We start from the raw sequence: 21,362 nt of genomic DNA on the forward strand, positions 1-21,362 counted from the left end.
TTAAACTTCTATCATAGATGTATTGCTTTAATAGTTGAACTATGGATTATTACAAAATAGTTAAAAAACCAGTCATACCCTACAGATGAAGATAATAAATAAATAAATAAACAATATATATATATATATATATATATATATATATATATATATATATATATATATATATATATATATATATATATATATATACATACATACATACATACACACACACACACACACACACACACACTGATTTAAATTGCTTAATGTATTAAATTTTAAACCAAAACAGCTCAGAAACAGAAATAAAAGCCACAGAGACAAACTAGTCAAAATTCCACTTTACCCATAATCCATTTAATTCAGAAAATAAACTCCTCCTTTGCATGAATGAGCAACAATAAAATGTCTATAAGCACACACTTGTACAAATCACTCCTCTTTCCATTACTCACACATTCAGCATGTTCACACTGACCTACTTCTGTCAGCTCAGAGTTGGTCGAAAGCTTTCCAATGCAACCCAGCAAAAACACCATTTCAATCACACATAAACACTCACACTGTCTACATAACCACAATCACTTTTTATGAGCTGGTACAATCTGAACAGAATGATAGGAAACTGATGACAGATTTTCTGACATTAACTCATGATTTCCTTCACACAAAGAATAATTAAACAGGGAAGACGTTTTTCTGTGAGAAAGGATAAAATGGTCTTCAATTTATTATTGCTGGTTTTCAGGTTCGCATTGAAGTCATCTCAGAAGGCATCAGATAAAGTACATGTTTCATGTCATCATCTATACTACAGTGCAATAGCAATCCCTGCCTATTAATTAATTATCAATTTGATTCTGTTCACTTTCTTTAATGCTTTTAACCATCTACAGGATTTTAAACACAAATGTATGAGGATACACAAAAAAGAGAATGCACTGTTACACCATATAGTGTAAAATTCATTTTAATTTCAACATGGAGTTAACCATTAACTAGTGAACTTATCAACATATGTCAACATATGCTCACTGATAGGGACTTGAGTGCAAAACTGTTTGTGGCAATTGCAGCCCAAATGTTATCATAGCAACTGTGGACCTAAACCATCATAGCAAAACCAAAACTTTTGCATTTCAAATCTATTGTATAGAATAGTCTTTGTTTGTCACATATACATTACAGCACAGAGAAATTCTTTTTTTTGCATATCCCAGCTTGCTTAGAAGCTGGAGTCAGAGATGATACAGCGCCCCTGGAGCACAGAGGGTTAAGGGCCTTGCTCAAGGGCCCAAGAGTGTAAGCTTGGCAATTCTGATCCCATGCCTTTCTGATAAGTAACCCAGCCCCTTAACCACTGAGCTACCACTCCCCATGGACTGGTGGTTATGAAGTCTGCAGGTGTGCATGCTCTCCCCATGTCTTCTCTCAAAAATATGCCAGCAGATGGACTGGCTGCACTAAAGTGTGGTTAACCTGGTGTGAATTAGTGTGTGACACAGATTATGCATGGTGCCCTGCTATAGACTGGTGTCTCATCTAGGGTGTATTACCATCTAGTTCCCAGTGTTCATTGGACAGGCTCAGTCAACGACAATCCTGACCACAGTTACTGAAGTTGAGAAATGATTGTGATCTAAAATACATTAGTCTCCTGATCAAAATTAAAGAAGGAAATTTTATTTATTATTGATCAAATATATTATGATTAAATATTTTATTTTAATAATTATTATTCAAAATGCTCACCTGTTAGACAGTTGGATATTGTTCCAATTTGCATCATTCATTCATACTTTTAGGTTTAGCAAAAAAAAAAAAAAAAAACAAGAAATCAATGGCTTCAGGGTCAGTTTGCCAGTGGTAATGAATCCTAACATTTTATTACATTTTATGCTTCCATGCATGTTTTAAATACACATTTAAGATTCTACTCTGAGAGATTTCAGGATTTATGTATGTTTAAAGGGCAGCAAATAGAGTGTGTGCAGTTCACTGACATGAACCAGAAACCAACAGTGCATCTGGTCAGCAGACCCACACAACATAAAACAAATAATTGTGGCTAATAGTTGAAAGCATGTAAACATGTGCAAACACATGCAAACACAGAAATGTGCTTAATCTCCTCCATGTGTTGTTATTGTTGTCACTGACAATGCTAGTCACGTGCCATTCGTTTTTGCTTATTCCTTTCAAGGTAACCTGAAAAACTTTAACACATTACATAAACAAATGAAAGAGGAATGTGTCCATTGCAGACAGAACATTACAAGCCAGTTTCATCATATGACTGTGTGAGAATGTCCCGAAAAAAATCATTAGCAATTCTGTACTGCACTGATCCTTCAATGTTAATCTGCTGCAATGACCTACTTCTGTTCTGTACAGGCTTTCTGTGCAAAAGAAACAAATCCATGCTTATATGGTGCTATAACAGGAATCTTCATGGTGGTAAATCAATAACTATGCATTATAGGGTGGCAGTGAGTGCAGCCTGTACTAGGGCTGGACAATACAATAATATATCAATACTGTATCACATTTACTGTATTGTGGATATTGTCAGGTGTCACAACATGTAAAGGCATTAAATTAGTAAAAAATCAACTGAACTTTCTTCATATACCCTCTGTAAAGGGAACTATTGAGAGTAGAGGATTTTAACTAACAATACACAAGCAAATTCTTTATACAAGACAAGAAATGCATAACAATAACTTTTTGTAAAAATCAGATAAAACGTACTTAAAACTATGTCTGTCAGACCGAATGTCAAAAACTTATTAACATGACTTTATCTTTCAAGTATTGCATTTTACAATAATTTTGCCACATTGTGTACAGAAAACAAGAATAAGAAACTTGTCAAAGTGTTTGTCTACTTTTTTCTTTTTAGCACTATTTAATACGCAATGTTATATACCAATATGAATAAGTACTGACACTCAAAAAACATTGTATTTTAGGACAAAAAAAAATATGCAACAGCTAACTGGATGATTCCAGACCTAGACATTATTTCTGTTCTATAGGACAATTGTGCCCAGTTTTAATGAACGACTTTTCTTCTGTTGTGTTAATGTGTCTTTGTGTATTCTGACTCAACAGCTGGTAGTTAATGTTAACCTTCGTAAAAGTGATCCCTGAATTAACCTTGGTGTTTTACGTGATGTTACATGCATTAAAATTATAATCAACAGTGGAATAAATGAACACCGAATGAAAAATTAGTTACTAAGACCATGTCAACTTGAATTTCGAGACAGTACATATTTAAATACAGTAATAACTGTAATAAAGACATTTTAAATATATTCTAGGAGACAAATTACGTTTCACATAATGAACAATAGTGTATGTTTCATGTTTGTCAGAAAATTCTCACCTTTTTAACCTGCGCTTCCTTAATCTTCTCCAGAGCGACTCGTATCTTCTCTGCTTTAAGTTTGGCAGCCTGTTCCTCCTACACACATGCACACATTATTTTACTACATAATTAAATAAAACAAACATTACATAACTAAAAAAAAATGAATTCATCAGAATGAATCCTGATACGTTTCCTTGATTACACTGTTGCTATACTCCAACTTTACCTGATTTCTCCAACAAGAAGACATTTTAATTATAGATTCAACCAGGCAGGCAGTGTCTCTGATGTTTAGATCCAAAGAGCTACACATAAAAATGACTCAAAATGAGTAATTTTCTTAATGTATGGAGGATCTGTTGAACAGCGTAATAGAGAAGGCTGTTCCATAATCCATGTATCCTTGTTTCTGGAGTTCAATATCAGAGAAAAAGAGGTGCACACAGGAACAGGAATCACCAATACTGTCCACTATAATCTTAATTTAACACCATAAATGACATGCAACAAGCATGGATTCTTGATGTAAAAAGAAAGAGAAATCCTGGGAAAAAAAAACACCACCACATCCATGCCAAACATTAGAGAGAGGGAAAGAGAGTTAGGAGAGGAGGCGGTCCGTAATCAGTATCACACACACATATGCCCTCCCCTTTTGACTAACCAAGCCCATTTAATTTTCTCTAGGAAGCACAATCTAAAGTGCATGGGTGCACAAGCGTGTATGTGTGCATGCTTTCCTGTGACAGCTGTGCAGCGGGTTTAGGATCACGTCGAGCCACAGTGTATTATCCTCTTTGTGTTGCAGTGTCTTGCTGGGACGCACAGTTACATGAAGACTAAACTTTACTGCCTTCAATCAGCTCACAATTTTTACATCTCTTTTTTCGCACAGCTGTTAAATTCTTGAATCTGATTGGTTAGAAAGAATTGATTAATTTTTCTTTACAGCAACATTTCTAATAATTAGTAATATGACAAGCTGCATATTTTTTCTTACTTACAGGTGCTATATTGTAAGAACTGACCTGTCTCATAAATGTTTCATAAAATTGAACATAATTATTAGGGGTTAAAACGGTATGACAGTGCTCATATAATTGACCTTTCATGTTATATTCCTTACTTGTTATGTATTATAATGTATAGTTAACAAATAATATATATAATATTGTCAATACCAGATGGTAAATCTGGTATCCAAAAAATGGTCTAATATAACAAACAACATTTTTTATATTCTTGAATTCTTAAGATCCTTCGCAAATAAAAAACAATCCCAATGTCACAGCAAACAGAAACTGCTAATCATTAACCGAAAGGGTCGACAACCCAACAGATGTTCTCCTACCCATCATAAAACACCAGAACAGCAGAGTACAGGAAGCTCTGACCAATTAGCTGATTAAAATAATGATCAGGCACTTCAATTTGCCCGCTTGCTGGGAAAACATGCATTCATGTTGGCATAAACAAGGGTTTGTTGGGGTAAGTGAACAGAGCGCCTGAGCAGGTGTTGTTCCTCAGGTATCTTTTGGAAAGGCCAGAGCTATCAGACATGCTGATAAAGAAGGCAACAGGAGATGAGAGACCAGTTACACGATACGAAACAACAAAGGACTAAAGAGCCTTCTATGAGCTACCAAAAAATCGAGAACAAATTGGCAAGGATTAGTAAAATTTCAAGTTCACAGAACTATATATATAATAACCTATGATCAGAAACACAAATGTGTCAAAAGTGTACACTGTAAAAAGACATTTAGTGTCGAAAGTTTTTCCTCTTTCATTTTACAATGAAGCTAATGCTACTTGAAAAAAGTCACTAAGGGTGGAAACCTCAAGACATCACATAATTAAATCTGATCTTGAAGTAGGGTGTAATTGATATCTTAATGTGTCTTGATTTTTGATTTGTATAGCTTGCACTACAATTAATGGGCTACTTGCATTTACTATTTCATCATAAATAAAAACATGAATTACTTTATTTCTATTAGGGATTTAACTAACACATTTTACTTAGAGTAATTTTTTTACTTAGAAAATACTTTTTGAAATTGACATTTTTTTCAACATTTTTCCTTTCAAGACATTAAAACTCAAACCAAACTGACAAAACTATATTTATCACCTGCTTTTTAAGAAAATAAAAAAGCGAATAAGCCCTTCAGACTTTACACAGTGCTTCAGATTAGTATAAAAGGTCAACCTGAATCACTTTTGACATGTCGACTAACATATTATTAACTGGCAACTATAACCTTTTCATATTTGCTAGCAAGTCAGATGTAAACATACTAACCTACTTGAGTGTAAGACTCAAACAGACAAAAATATTTTGTGAGTAAGTATATTTGGGCTGTAATGTTTAGCTGATTTTTTTTTTACATAAAGTATATATATATATATATATATATATATATATATATATATATATATATATATATATATATATATATATATATATTTTCCTATAATATATAGCATATATAGCATATATAGCATTGAAATGGAGATAATCCTGGTGAAAGAAATGCCATTTATTTAACATTATTTGCAAGTATAGTTATAATCAACTACAAAAGACCGGAAGACTTCTCTGCTATAGGTTTGCAGTAATGGCCATGCAAAGCAGGTGACTGCACTGGTCAAAGTGCACATGGAAGGTTGAGAGATTTAACTCTGCCCCTCAACTAAAGGAGATTAACAAAGCTGAGGTCGCATGGTTCTTCAGCCTGACCTCCTGCATTTACTGTCAGTGATGACAAGCCACTAAACCTGGGTTAAACACACACGGGCCAGTGCTTAACTCTTCACATACCAAACAAACACATTCATATAAGACAGCCATTCCAAATGAAACAACTACACTCAAACAGTTTTTACTTTACCTTTAAATATATAGAACACTATAAGAACATCTGGATGCGTGACAATTCATTAGGATATAAACTGTAAAAGCATTCCTAAATCAACTCTCTTACTCCACGAAGACTGATTTTAACAAGCCCTGGTGTGTGGAGTAAGCGATTCGCAGAGTCCTGATAATTAAGCATGAGCTGGCTTGCTCTCAGACTCGTTCGAGTAATTAGGCTGAGTGCTGCTTCGTCATGACCCTTCTGTCACAGCTTTACTTTATTCCTGTTTAGAAACACGCTGAACAGCTCTAGTCAGTCAGGACAAGCTGCACCATCTACACCAGACAGCTCAAAACTTTTTAAGCAACACAGACCAGACTGCACAAAAATGTAATGAACTGGTGTATGAGTCACAAAGTGCAGAGGATAAAGAACTCAGAATCATTGGGGAAGGTATTGACCGACCAGTTTGGTATTATGTAATATTTTTCCTTAAAAGAATTCATTTTATGACCTCTTAATCACGGTTTATGTGCTGTTTACTATTACACACTTTACAAAGAGAAAATGGCTGTATGATATGTCAACATGGACTCTGCCATCTCTACCCTTCTTTTCTGAGAAAAGAAAAGGGGAGCACCCACATTTAAAAAGCAAATAAGAGCAGCAACATGCATGAAAATGTGTTAATTGGTTCCTCTGTTTGAATAGAGACTGAGGATTCCTTACTCTAGACACCCAAATAATGAACACATTACTGAAAGGAATTTCAAAACAAAAAGAAGTCAAAATTTCAAGAAAAAACATAAATAATACTACTGTAAATAATTCTAATTTTGCATTCACAGTAATACAACACAAGAGTTCCTTTTTTTCTATAATGATGCAGAGGTCTGCCTGAGACACTGCCTGCTGGACCTGCACACAACTTGTAAAAGAAGCTGTTCCCCATTCAAAGGAATATCTGCATATACAGCACTTTTAATCTGAGCAAATGCTGATAACCAGCAAAAAACACTAACTACACAAAACGATTTCCAGACCTGCCAACCATGAAAGGCAAAAACTGTCAATCCAATTCCAACTCAATTCTATTTTCACATATTGATCAGGAGTGTTGTTATTCTGGAATTTATTTTGGATGTTTGTGATAACTCATAATTTATGCAAAATGCACAAAGGTTGGCACCTCTTGATTTGTCAAGGAAAATCTTTTAAAATTGTATTAACATTTAACTCACTGTACAAAAGTCAATTACTAACGTTTCAAAGACGAGAAGATTAACAACAACTCAGTGACAAGATGTAGACATTTAAAAAACAATTGGTGGGCTATGATTACAATGTTTCCTACATACTACAGCTAAAATTATAGCCTTATAAGATTTTTTAAAATAATTACAGAAATGTTTATATAAAAATAAAAAATATAATTCTTATTAAACCACGTGTTGTTTTGAAAACAATTTTGTCTTTGATTTGCATACAAAATAATACAAATACAACACAAAAGTAAATGTTCAGACGTTGTTGTAATGAGCTGTATTTTGTAGCAGAGAGGCTGATTCATCACTCAAAATGCTGACACATGCAAGCACATGCTTTTCACATCAACATTGAGCAAAATTCTTATCCTCACTTATAGCTACCGGAATGATTTTTTATAGTCTACACATTAGAATGATGTCAATTCTTTCCATGTGATGGATGCATGCTGTGAGCATGCTGTGATTACCGAATAAATAATCATAACCATCATAACTAATGTGTCTAGCACTACGACTATGAACACTGACACATGACATGATCAAGCAGTGCAGAGTTCAAACCAACACCAGTCAAAACATTCCCAACAAACACTTACAGAAATTATCATTCCATCCAAAACTGAGATGCATAATTATGCTTGTCAAATATTTGTAGTTTAAAATTGTATAACAAATGGACCAGGGTTCAGGGTCAGGCTAGGTATGCAGCAAACTAGGACAAATGTAAAGCCAACATGCAAGAGAAATTATCATTGACCGCTCAGAAATCCAACTATAAGCAAGGGGAAATGCAGGGTGCATGAGGGTGATGCAGAGTGATGTTAAAAAGCCACCAGAAAAGAGTGATTACATGGACAGAAATCAGGGTGTCACCTTTGTCAGCAAGTGAGAGGGCTTTCCTGCAATGTTTTTCAGAATCAGAGAAGTCTCCCTGTCCAGATACGAATGCTTTGAGCAAAAGAAAAAGAGAGAGAGGAAGAGAGAGAGAGAGAGAGAGAGAGAGAGAGAGAGAGAGAGAGAGAGAGAGAGAGAGAGAGAGAGAGAGAGAGAGAGAGAGAGAGAGAGAGAGAGAGAGAGAGCGGTGATTATTAACTGCAAATCTGTGAAAGCACAGCAGATTAAAGCAGGTGGTGGTCATAGGACCTGTAAATGCAATAAATGTGAAAGATTAATTTAAATATTGATCAATAATAACATTTGCTTTATGTTACTCACATTTAACACTGATACATGTTTTTTCAAAAACTATACAATACATTTTATTGCATAAATTTTTCTTGCTATAGTTGGTGATGCGTTAGATCTGAGCTGTATGTGACTTATGTATTAACTCACAAAAATCTTGTCCCCAACACATAAGAAATCTGTCTTTTTTTTTTTGTACATGCATAATCTCATATACACTCAGGTAAAATTGTCTATATGACAGACCCTGAGCAGCAGCAATCATAAAACCCCAGGGATATGTGCTCAGACACTTTCCAAAGACCTACTTCTTCCTGAACCTCTTCAGTAAGCACTTTAAATTAGCAAAAATAAAGTTTTCTGTGAACTTTTTTACTATAATATCTCAACAGCAGATCTTTAAGACTGACTGTGTACTTACTGCTACAGACATCGTAACACTTCTGCTCATCGAATCATTTTGAATATTGAATACATTCAAATGAATGCTTTGCAATTTATTTCAGTTATAACACTTTATGATTGCCTGGAATTCACAGAATAACCAGTGAGTCGAATGATTAGCGAAATGTTTTCAGCTAACAGCTACAGCTTGACGTGCATCTATATATTTTCACCTCTGCACAAAGAGACAAAGTGGCATTCGCTGTGACGTTAAAAAAAAGACATGCAGAAACCTGAACCTTCCACTTAATCTCCACATCTGCTGCCTCCATTTCAGTCATCCCTGTTAGGCCTTTTTTGTAACAATGAAGGCAGCAGTTGAATTGTGTATGTTGTCTCCACACAATGGTTCGATTTTAAAAGAAATAATATGATTGGTGTATATTTAAAATGTGTTCTCCTTTTAGTAAATTCCAGTGTGGTGTCCTAGTCTGTCTTCTAGAGAGAGAGCTACCGAAAGAACAAGTCAATCCATCACTTTAATACAAGTTATCTAACGGTTCATGTGTCTCTAGAGTGCCTGTCTGTGATTTTAGACTGATGCGATCTTAATGGACCTGGATCTGTTTGTGGGTGGAACAGATGAGTGCAGTGAAAGTGGGAGGCTGTGAATGTCCTGCTTAGATGCTATAGAGATGAAGAATGAGAGCGTGACTGAAAAAAGTGCCAGCCTATTTACCTCATAAACACAAATCAAAAGACACACACACGCACACACATTTTTAACAACTTTGCTATAATAAACAGCATATTTTATTTTAGATTGTATTTTACTTTTTAATTTGTATCTGTATCCACTGCATGTTAGCTTATTATGCTATTGTACACATGAAACAAAAGAGTTACCTCTGAGCTCTGCTGGCTATGCTCCTGGAGACTATCCTGCTCCGGCTGCCTTGACTTGTCCATCTCCAGCGAGTCAACACTGGATGCTGAGGCAGAGTTGATGCTGGAGCGAGACGAGTGCACAATGGACCTCACATCATGCTCGATGACAGTCCCTACCGAGCCGGTGCGCCGGTGATGGTGATGGGCAGGCCTCCTCATGGTAGAGGTAGAATACGGCGCTGAGGAGGTGGAGGCGAGGGACACTGTACTGAGGCGTGCTGCCTCATCCATGCTCTGCGAGGCACGCTCCAGCTGGGCAGTGATGTCATCCAGGGAGAAGTTGGAAGCAAGCGCAGGCCTGATCGTAGATGCAGGCGAGACACGAGTGCTGCTGCTACTGCTGCTGCCTCCACTACCTCCACTGCTGCCTCCACTTCCCCCTGTGTGCTTCACACTGTGGCTACGGCCAGCTGGAGGTTTCTGTCGCATTTTGGCTTCTCCACTCAGGCCTAGTCGTGCAGAGCCACTACTTGGTTTGCCGATGGTGCTCAGCTCCTGCTCGATAGAGCACAGGTCTGCCATTAGGGCATCCAGATCCACAGAGTCCCCCTGGTTTAGTGCCTCTGTGTGATTAAGTAAACAAAACATCTGGTTACAGTGGGGTTGACACCAAGTGACCATGAAAATGACTTGCACTGAATCATTATATAGTTATAAAGTAAAATATAATTCAATATTTCAAAAGGTATTAGCATCTATTATGTGTTTTTATCAGAGGTGAATCATGTTTGAAATATTTTATCTTAAAGATGCAGGTTGTGTGTGTCTGTCTTTGGGTAGAAAATGGGAAACATCAAACTGACCATTGATGTTGTATATGGAGAACCGGTACGAGAAGTTTGCCATGTTAGTCTCCTGTCTGAGAGGAGCTTTCTGCACCCCTTTCTCTGTCTTTCCATCATCCAAACTCTACAAAGCAATATAATAAGACAAAGCTTAATACTTCATTTAAGTATTCCACAGAAACTTTATTATAGATGTGAACTGATCTTATAAACATGAAGTATTTATATTCATCAAATCATTTAGTATGTGGGGAATTCATTGTATGTGAAAACACAGAATGACATTCATAGACTGTTCATAGGAAATAATCTGGGTACTAATACTCTTAATCTGCAGAGAAATGTTTGCTGTCAAAATAACACAGATTTTCAATAAATGTCATGGCTTTCACTAACATTCACTAACATTCCTAATAAAGTTTCCCTATAAAGAACGTACAAAGCATATCACTTATTAATATATATAAAACGATACATTATAGTTGTAATTTAAAACACACACGCACAACCTTGGTTAGCTTGTCCAGCTCCCCGAGCCATGCCCCAAACATCTGGTCCAGGTCCTGGTCTTCCTTATCACTGTCTTCCTCAGCAGCATGGTCTAGCTCATCATCTGAGAACTGCTCCATCTGAGAAACAAACACATACAGCATATAAGTATACTAAATATACAATTTCATCAGAAATCACACTGAAGATGTCTAAACTAGAACACATATGAACCTATATTACTGTGCTTTATTGATATTTAAACAAACACACATACTGTTTGATGCCATATTGTATTCAATAATGATCTTACACTGCCCCCTAGTGTTAATGAGTAAATATATCCTGGCAACACTACAGAATAAGAATTTTTTTAACATGTTTCAACAATTGACACCATGCAGAGTAACCATTACTTTAAACATCTTTGAAGTTACCATCAACAGCGTGATTGATTTATTAATGATGCGGAGAGCAGCCCCTGCAGTGTGTATAAACACATGAGATAAACAGATGTAGTGTGTTTATGTGTGTGTGTGTGTGTGTGTGTGTGTGTGTGTGTGTGTGTGTGTGTGTGTGTGTGTGTGCGTGTGTGTAAGAGAGAAACAGCCTGGGAGAAAGAAAAAAATGGAGAGGATCAGATAGACAGCAGTACAATTGGACATTATCTCCTGTCATACATGCTCCTGGGATATTGTCCATAAACATAAACAAGCAATCACTGTCAAATCACTGTCAAGCAATCACTGTCATAACTATTAAATTCTCAACTATGCTCCAAATCCTCAGCAGCACATGTTAACACAAACTCAAATAAAATATTCTGGCACAAAAATAATCCAAACTATCAAAACATATTAAGTCTTCTGAACTGCTTCATCTGAAAAGGGGCTCTTTTTTTCACTGACATAGAGAATAAGAATAAAGACACAAAGGATAAATAACATTTCTAGTATTTGGTAGATGCCATTTTCCAGACTGACTTCCAATTATCTCCTTTATAAAACTGAGCAGCTGAGGGTAAAGAGCCTTGCTCAAGTGCCCAGCAGCGGCAACTTGGTAGTGCTGTTCTTCAATCTCACAACCTTCTGATCAGAAGGACATTGTCTTAACCCCAGGACTTTCCACTTAACTATATGAAAATAAAGAAGATCTTTTCAAATAAACTAGACAAAATGATTATAGTGATCTCTGTTCCTGTTTGATTTACTACAGTCATGTTGCATCACTGAAAATAGATAAAAATGTATTTCCCATGTCTTACCATCACAAAGTTTAAAATGCTTATTGTCTATAAAGATTTTAATGAATTGAAAGCTTAGCATTATAAAAAAAAAATACATTTAAGTAAAATAAAAAACTAAAAACATGAAAGAATACTTCAGGGTCTACACATCACATCAGATTGTATTATACCATCACAGAGTGGATTATTGTCTGCTCTTCATAATGCTACATAGATGTCTCCTAACAAAAAGTTTTAACACATCAACAAATATAAATTTTTATTTTTAAACAATTAAGATTTGCCATACAATCCATAATGTATGAGCTATTACTATAGGAACAATAATGTGTTGTGTATTGCAGAAATGTTATTTTTGCCATAATGCCCACTCCTTCTATCAGTACAGAAATGTAACTGGTCACACAGCAGGGATGAGAGAAGGGTTGTTGTTTAGAAGGGATATTGCTGATGCTGGACACCACAGAGAGAGAAGATGCTGAAAATATACGACCGAAGTGTGAAAAGCCCAGCAGAACGGTGTCTGGGTGAGATAAATTAAGATGGTGTCAGCGCTAGTGATTCAGTGTTGCACCCCTCAGCAGATATGTGTTCATTAAAAACTTAGCACAGGCATGGGCCTGCCACACCACAACTGCACAAGAAGAGGTTTGCATTACTACTACACAATTAAGAGTACAGGCATTCAATTTAATGCAGCCTTGGGTCACCAGAGAAGGAGTACACATGTTGCTACAAGGATTACAATGGAGTCAACATTCTGCAATATCACAAACTATTCTTCCCCTCTTTGGGCTCCAGTATTCCCAAGCCATTTTAGCCAAAGAAAACATTTCTGCAAACATATATAAAAATGGACGCTGCAAAAGTGAACATGGGAAAGGAGTCTTTCAAGCAACCGTGCTACAATTAGCTCCTTGTGGTTATCTGCCCTGTAATTTAAGGTTGGGATTGGCAAGCATGGGGCGTAGGACGTAAGCTATCTGAGACGTGCCCACACACACCCTGCTGACACAGCCTAGACCAGCAGGAATAGGTGTGAGCAGTGTGTGTGTGTGTGTGCATGTGTATGTATGTGTATGTGTATGTGTGTGTGAGCGAGCGAGAGAAAGAAAGACAGCGTCAAAGATCTAAAACTAAAACCAGCACGACTGCTAATCTTGGATCAAAGTTTGGCTAATTTATAGAAGTTATTTAGAAGTGACTAGTTTCTGTGAGAGTAGAACTATAATGGGGCTAAAATGAGCTTCAACAGTAAAGCAAATGTCTCAAAACAAACCTAAATGACAATGACGTCCAAATGACGTGTCAAATTATTATGTTTTGCAGTGCAGTTACGAATTGCTATTCATACCCTGGTTTTCCCACATGTGTTAACAGTAAACACTAACATTAGTAGCAACAGCAAAGCCCCCCAAGGTCTACATTTTATATTTGAGAAACAGGAGACTAAAAGCTGCCGAAAAGAACATTTGAAAAGAAAAGAAAAAAACTGAGTACAAACTTTGTTTGTGCTTCTAACTAGCTTGGCGATATCAGTAATACTATTATTATTTCTTTAAAGCTGCTTTTTGTGTTCATTGTTCATGTTTTAAAAGTGCTATACAAACTGAGTTTATCTGAATATACTAGCAGTCTAAACAGCACATTATCATATATGAAATATTTAAAAAAGTAACTTTTTTTATTTGAAGCTCATTTTTTATTTTTTTATTTTTTGTTATAACAAAATGCTGATTCTGTTTTACCAGATAAATGATTAGAATCGTTTGTTGATTTACTTGCATGCCTCTTTTTAGTACCTTCTGTATCCTGCCAAGAAGTGTTTCCATATTCAGCAATAGTACTTAGATATAGTTATGGGTCACTGCTTAGTGAAAACAGAACAATTGGGGTTCAGTGAAAAACTATTAAAAGTCATTTACATAAATGGCATATGCCCTTATTCAAAGCAACTTACAACTGAGCAGTTGGAGGTTGAGGGTCTTGCTCAAGCATCTTTAAATGGCAGCAGGTTGGTGTTGTGATTTAAACTCACAACCCACAGCTACTAGAGTATTTCCCTGTCTTAAGAAGTAGAAGCTGCCAGTCTTGAGATTCTGTTTTTGTAAGTTAATGCACCTGTATTTATTTTAATGCCAAACGTTTAAAGTGATCATACATGCTCTGATCTGCTAAGTCTGAGCCTGGCCTTTATCCTGAGTCTGCTTCATGCTGCTCTGCTGGCACTCTGGTATTACAGCAGCCACACACAGCTGTAGCACTGCTCATATCACATTACACACGTACGTACAGTTAGTGCCTAACTATGAGGGAGTCTTTACTGGTTTTAGAGTACAGGAGACACTGATCTGTGTGTGAAGGAGGACAGTCTAATGTGAACAGGAAATGGGCAGGATGTAATGGATTCCTCAGTCTCCCTCTTGGGCTGCTGTGTTGCATAAGACATCCCTCCTGACGAGAGCACCAGAGAAAAGGCCAAAGCTTTATGACACATACTCTGTAACAGGGCACAAGAAAAAAATACAGCACATAGTTGCTCTTTAAGTTATTTCTCTCAGATGGAAAACAAATGTGAGTTTATATAACATGCCACAAAAATTTATCATTTGAAGTTAATAGAACACAGGACAATACACTAAATACCACTGTCATTATTTCTAACAATGTTCTAACATTTGAATCCGAGGTAATGGGAAGAACTTTATTTTGGAAAATTTGATTAGAATTAAGTTGGGAGATTAGGGTTATATAAAGTGATCAGGATTACTTGATCTCACAGAAATAATTTAGGATTATTTGGCCCGAATCAAAAGGATTGTTTGATCTGATTGGGAATATTATATCGACATGGATTAATTGAGATCACTGAAATTGAGGTTATTACAATCATACGATGTTTCCGTACAAATTCGCGGAGCTGGAAAGACATATTCATGCTTAATAAACTCACTGAACTATCACTTTTTGTGTTTTTGGTGAGGTACATAGCTTTTTATGATATTGCATATCATGTATATGTTGTCTCCTATCTGATTTTTGATAGCCCTTAACACAACAGCAATAATTAATATCTGATAATTGTGGCAGCTAACATCCATCCATATGGAATGTGCTTTTCTTCATGACTTCAGCAGTGTGTAAAATAGCTGCCATTCCTATACCATGAGCTCAAATCTCAGACAGTGGTTCCCACAGTCAGATCCATGCTGTTTGTAAATGGAGAGCAGCTCTTCTATGACTGACTCTATGACCTATGTGACCTTAGTGTCAGAGGTCAGTGTGTTTAGGTAAAAAGATTAAGTTCCAGTCAAACTACTGCGCAATGTGTACTAATGCCAGGTGCCATCACTCGCACTAAATACTCTTGATCCAAAATTCAGCACGGCACAAGAGTAAGAGATAATATGGTTGACATTGTCAGCCCAAAGCGGAGTGTGAAAGTAGCAATAATCCAACATGCATATCTCCTAATAGTTAATGAAACACAGGATAAAATACAACATATACATTAGTTAATCAGACAAGAATTATTTAAGTTCATAATCATAGTAGGTTAAAACCTCCATATCTCCTGACAGTTTATATCTCTTAATCAATATTGAAAACAGATCAGAGAAAGCCCAGCTCCACATTCAGCTCCACAATTTCCCGCATGTTGTTAAAAATGGAAACATGGAAGCTTTGAAGAGAGGTTATGACCCGGGGACATTCTACAGGCAGCACATGCAACAGCCTATTTTTCACATAAAATTGTGGAAGTCTAAGAAGAAAGCAGCTGGGATGTGAGCTCTGATCAGTAACACACATGTTGCATAGAGCTCAGATAGCACTTGAGATGAACCTGTCCATATTTCTGTGGACTGTTTGCACAGAACTGCTCAGCCAAATACATGGCCTCAATTGACTTTCCAGCCATGCTACAGAAGACCATATTTTTCCATTTCCTTTTAATCTATTTTCCACATGACTGTATGTTTACATTTGATGCCTCGTTTCTGGGTTTCGACATTCCGACACTTGGCCCATGAGCTCTAGGATTAACCACAGCACCAGTTCAACGATATATGACAACATATTCCTTAATAGCTGTATATACAAAAGTGTGTATATATAAGAAAGTAGCTGTCAGTACTACAGTAATGTATAGCACAAAGCTCTTGAGTTGAACCCAAATCTCTTGAGTTGATCCTCAAGTTCATGAAAAATAAATGATGGAAATAACTCAGCTGATGTTTTGAGAGCAAGTTTCTTCACATTTGGGCCTGAAATCCACTTTATAACTGCACCAGTCTTGAGGTTTTCTCCTACTGCTGTTTATGAATACTAAACACACCAACCAGCAATGATTAGTACACAATCATGTCTCTTCCTGGAAGCAAGATTTATTTCTAACTACTGTTTGATGGCTCCGCAAAAACCGGCCTGTGTTTCTGCTTGCAATAAAAATGTAGAATTGTTAAGGGAGTCATGGCGCTACTATGGAAGGACAATATGATAAATATATCAAGCATACTTGATGGCTTTTCTGTATGTGTCAAAAGATAAAGAAACTAGTGTTGTTTTAAACAAATGTGTTCAGTACTTTTAATTAAAATCTAAAGTAAATAAATGCATAACTAAAAACATTAGAAAGAAGTTACAAATTGTTCTTATGCAAAGATCAACATTATTAATATTATAACATCTGTGTATTGACCCACTTAGAACATTCTGTAATAGATCCATTTACACAGGCAATGTGTTTGAGGTATTCATCATCACGCACGTGAGCAAAAAGTGACACACAACGTTGCATGACTGTACTAACCCAAAAATTAAATGAGGAAAAAACCTGATTGTATTTTTGTTGCAACACATATCAGAAAGAGGATCTCAAGACATCCTTTCACAAACCTATGCAAAATTTCAATAGTATAAAAATTGACTAAGCTGCTTTTGGAGACAGTTACTATGGTCAAGGTTTCTGTTTGTTGTAGTGATTAATGTAATATTACACCAGTGCTGTATTTTAACACAGCTTTACTAAACTTCAGACATCTTCAGCTGCAGCGTCGGCAGCCACTTCAGCACAACCAGGACAAATCAAGCTAGTTGTAGGTACATTTCCATGGACTGTTATTAGGAAATATGTGATTTATGAGTGCTATTGTGGAGTATGAAGTTTGCCATCCAGGAACAACAACAATCTTTCAAACTTGTCCAAAAAGACAGCAGTGTCAAAGACCTCTCTCACTAATCCAATAGCACTGTAACCATATTGGAGGATGACCCTAAGTAATTTATTAAATATTAAATTTGAATAGACTGTATTTGTGTTTAACCACAATAAGCTGCTCACATTGAACCGACTCCGAAACTGTGGTACTAAAAGAGATTTGAAAGTGGGACAGAGAAAGAGAGAGAGGTTCAAATTAGACCCAGATCTTTTTTTTTATACTCATTCTTTTCCTCTTGCCATAATTTCAAAGAGAAAAACAAATGCAGTGATGCTCACAGAGGAATAGCTGGCCTCAGCTGCTGTAGGAAAAAATGAAAATGAATTAGCAAGAGACTTTAACTTCAGTATTCCAGATGTGAAGCTAGAGAAACACACATGCAGATTTATGACTATTACAGCGGACTGGCAAACAGTACAAGATAAGTGTTATAATGAGTTTATAATCATTAGTTTAAAATTCCTTCTTCTCATGATCAAGTCTGTGTGTGTTTATAATCCAGCATTGTGCAAACTGACGATGACCACTAATGGGCAAAGTGTTGAAAATGGCAATTTCATCACTTACATATGTTTCATCCTGAAGATAAGAGTCTCATTAACATTGGCCCTTATTACTCAATTCTAGAACAACAACAAAGCCTGGCATGTCTTCTACTGACCACAAATATTTATAAAAAGATGGCAGTTTGTTCATTAAATGTAATAAAAAAAACATTAAAACATCTCTTTAATCGTCAAATCACAACATGTCGGATAAAATGGTATTTTGTGTTTTGCTGCTACTCGATATTACAAATTTGTGACTTCTTGGAGACTCAACACCAAATCATCATATTAAGTCACAACCTGCACAGTAAGGTCTTGAGTGATAAAGATGATAAAGAACGTTTGAGGTGCTGGGCGCTGGAGTTCAGCAAATGCCACTGTAATTGGCACTTATCTCACACAGACATATGGGAATAATCAGTGCCGCTCTCACTGCTACCACCCACAGTATTACAGTATTACTCTTTGGCCTTCATTAAATTATCTATTTATTACAATATAATAGTAAAAGTTTGCTTCTAGTTGCAAAAACAAAGCAGTTCGATATGGATAAGAAAACGCCAAATAATAAAACCAGACTGTCGTGTACACTTAGACATCCATTCTTACTAAACTGCAAATGTTCAAGTCATCTGAAGAAAGCAAGAAAACAGAAGATCACATCAGGCAGTATTGTTGACTGGCCAAAAAAAAAAAAAGCTCAGCCAAACAGATACTCCAACCGACTTTCCAGTCATGACACAGAAGGCCATTTGCTCCTTCCTTCAAACCATTTTCCATCTAAATATCTACATTTGTCTACATTTGATGTCCTGCTCCATGGGACTTTCTAACACATGAGCCATTAGCCTTAGGAAAAGTCAGCAATGAGTCAGTTTATCCAAATGCCTGACTGACTTAGTATCTGTAGAATTGAGTTTTGGACTGCGTAAGGAAAAAAAGGTATCTGGTATTGAGTACAAATACAGTAAAAGCACTTATACTATTTTTGATGATAACCTGTTACGATAAGACTGGATTTATTCGAAATTTGGGACAGGCCTACTGTGAATTTGCATTTGATCATACATGTTTTACGGTTCATTTGCATGTAATAATACATGTTTCACGGTTAATTTGCATGTGATAACACAAAAAGGACTATTTGAAGCATGATTATTTTGAAGTATTTGCTTGATCTAAAACATAACTAGTCTTGCTAGTACAAACAATTCATACAATGCTTATTTTAGTGTGAAACGAAGAGGAAGTTCAAGACTTCAGAATCAAGCTATCCCAAGAACACTGAGAGCAAGTTAGGACTGTCTATGGTGGGAAAGTCTATGACAGAGCATCACATTTTCCCACCCAAAGGAATTTAGGACAGCCAATTGACCTCTTGCCATTTTTTGGCAAATAGCTGAGGTAGTGGCGGGGGGGTCAGGGCCAGCAAAGCCGTCTCTGCTGGCCTAAACACTATCTGCAGCGTTGACCTACATTTACAACCTAAATTCAAATATTTGTTACATTAAATTGTATTAATTTATTCCCAACAGGTAATTCTCTTCATTTCGTAGTGTTTCTCTTGGCTGCCCTGCTTCCCTTACGTGTATGTGGATGTTAGATTTTTTGTCCAATCAGACTTTAGCCTCTATGTGCTGATATGTCAATCTAATCTGCTGAGGGCCTGCAAAGTTAATACTGCTGGCTTTTTACCATAGAGAATATTATCAACAAGTCTGTTTCTTTAACCAATCAGATTTCATATTCGCCTCACAGGGCCAGCTAATGCTAATAGTGTCAGCATTTTTCTGCCCTCTGATTGGTTGGTCAGAGAGAACCTGTTACAGCCAAGTTCTGGCAAAACACGTGTGTAGTTCTGCACACATGAATACATCTGAGCTAGACTTTTTTTTACACCTTTGGAGGAAGAGAAATTGATTTGGTCACGGACATACTTAAAAATCTATTTTCCAGAAAAGCTAGAAGCTAGCTAGTGTGTCTCAGCCCGGGAAAGGGTTTGTTCTCCACTTCCAGACCAGTGAATACGAGCGGTACCACTGGATTACAGCCTCTGAGAAGCGGTGCAAATTATGAGTCTGCATCTCTGGTGAGTAGGTCGTATTTTATTTACATTTTAAATATTTTTGTCATATTATTAGACAAATATTGATTATAAACTGATGATGTAGGTGCACAGGTGCGGTTGTAGTGTAGAGGTTTGGAGTCTCAACTGGGTTTCTTGCTTTTGGTTTTCACCCTCCATATGTAAAATGCCTCTCTCTCTGTAATGTCACACGTTGTTATATTGCGTTTTTTGTATAGTTATTGATGATTTCCATAATTGCGATGTGATAGTGGTGGTATTAAGAGGTGGATTAAGTCGAGTAAGTCCCCACTAAAGTCCCAGGTACCAAATGCATGGCCCGCCACTGAGTTGAGGAGAACATGTAAAACAACACACAGTCAGTGTTGTTGCTGCTGTTGATAGTGTTTCTATTCTATTCCATTTTTGGTTACAAATGTGTTTTTTTAAAACAGTCAATATAAAACTTTAACTATAAAACTATACACAATATACACAACCAAAACAATTTAATGACGATTACAAATTTTTAACTAAAAGGTCTTGCTCAATGTGTCACTTCGTCAAACAATAACATGATTGGTGAATACTCATAGTTAAACAGGCAAACACTGAGAGTAAATAAAGTGGTCAAATATTTTTGAGGTTTTTTAAAATGTTCCAGTGCTATAACGCCCGAGTGGTGTGGTGATGTGAGGGGGTGATGTAATTGCAGTTCATTAAACTAGGCCACTGATTGCTCATATGTTTATCCAAAACCAGACTAAAAACAGCACCTCCTCTGAGTGAAGTCACAGTGTACTGGGTACAAAATATCAGAGCTGTTCCAGCATGACTACACCCATCAAATAACTGGCATGGGACTGCTCTTTAAAATGCCACAGGGTGGGGTTTAAAAAATCACCCACAAATAGGCACAACATACTAAACATAGATTCCTGCCTATTATTGAAAATATATGTTGGTATAAATTCAAAAATCATCTATCTAAAAATAAATCTTA

The 21,362-nt window shown here is 36.4% G+C and overlaps 1 protein-coding gene across 3 annotated transcripts in view; it reads right to left on the reverse strand.

Annotated features, from left to right (window-relative positions):
- The window catches only part of raph1a (Ras association (RalGDS/AF-6) and pleckstrin homology domains 1a), a 58,347-nt gene that overhangs the window by 10,448 nt on the left and 26,537 nt on the right, over nucleotides 1–21,362 (reverse strand). For 2 of the 3 annotated variants that reach the window (XM_083537977.1, XM_083537976.1), the window contains 5 exons: nucleotides 11,302–11,421; nucleotides 10,811–10,916; nucleotides 9,966–10,570; nucleotides 8,364–8,438; nucleotides 3,377–3,454 (listed from right to left, as the gene is read on the reverse strand). In XM_083537977.1, coding sequence (XP_083394103.1) covers nucleotides 3,377–3,454; nucleotides 8,364–8,438; nucleotides 9,966–10,570; nucleotides 10,811–10,916; nucleotides 11,302–11,421 — 984 coding nt within the window. The remainder of the gene's footprint in view (nucleotides 1–3,376; nucleotides 3,455–8,363; nucleotides 8,439–9,965; nucleotides 10,571–10,810; nucleotides 10,917–11,301; nucleotides 11,422–21,362) is intronic. The other variant, XM_083537978.1, reaches the window with a different exon arrangement.

The sequence above is a fragment of the Silurus aristotelis genome, assembly GCF_946808225.1.
Source record: "Silurus aristotelis genome assembly, chromosome: 3".
Taxonomy (NCBI): domain Eukaryota; kingdom Metazoa; phylum Chordata; class Actinopteri; order Siluriformes; family Siluridae; genus Silurus; species Silurus aristotelis.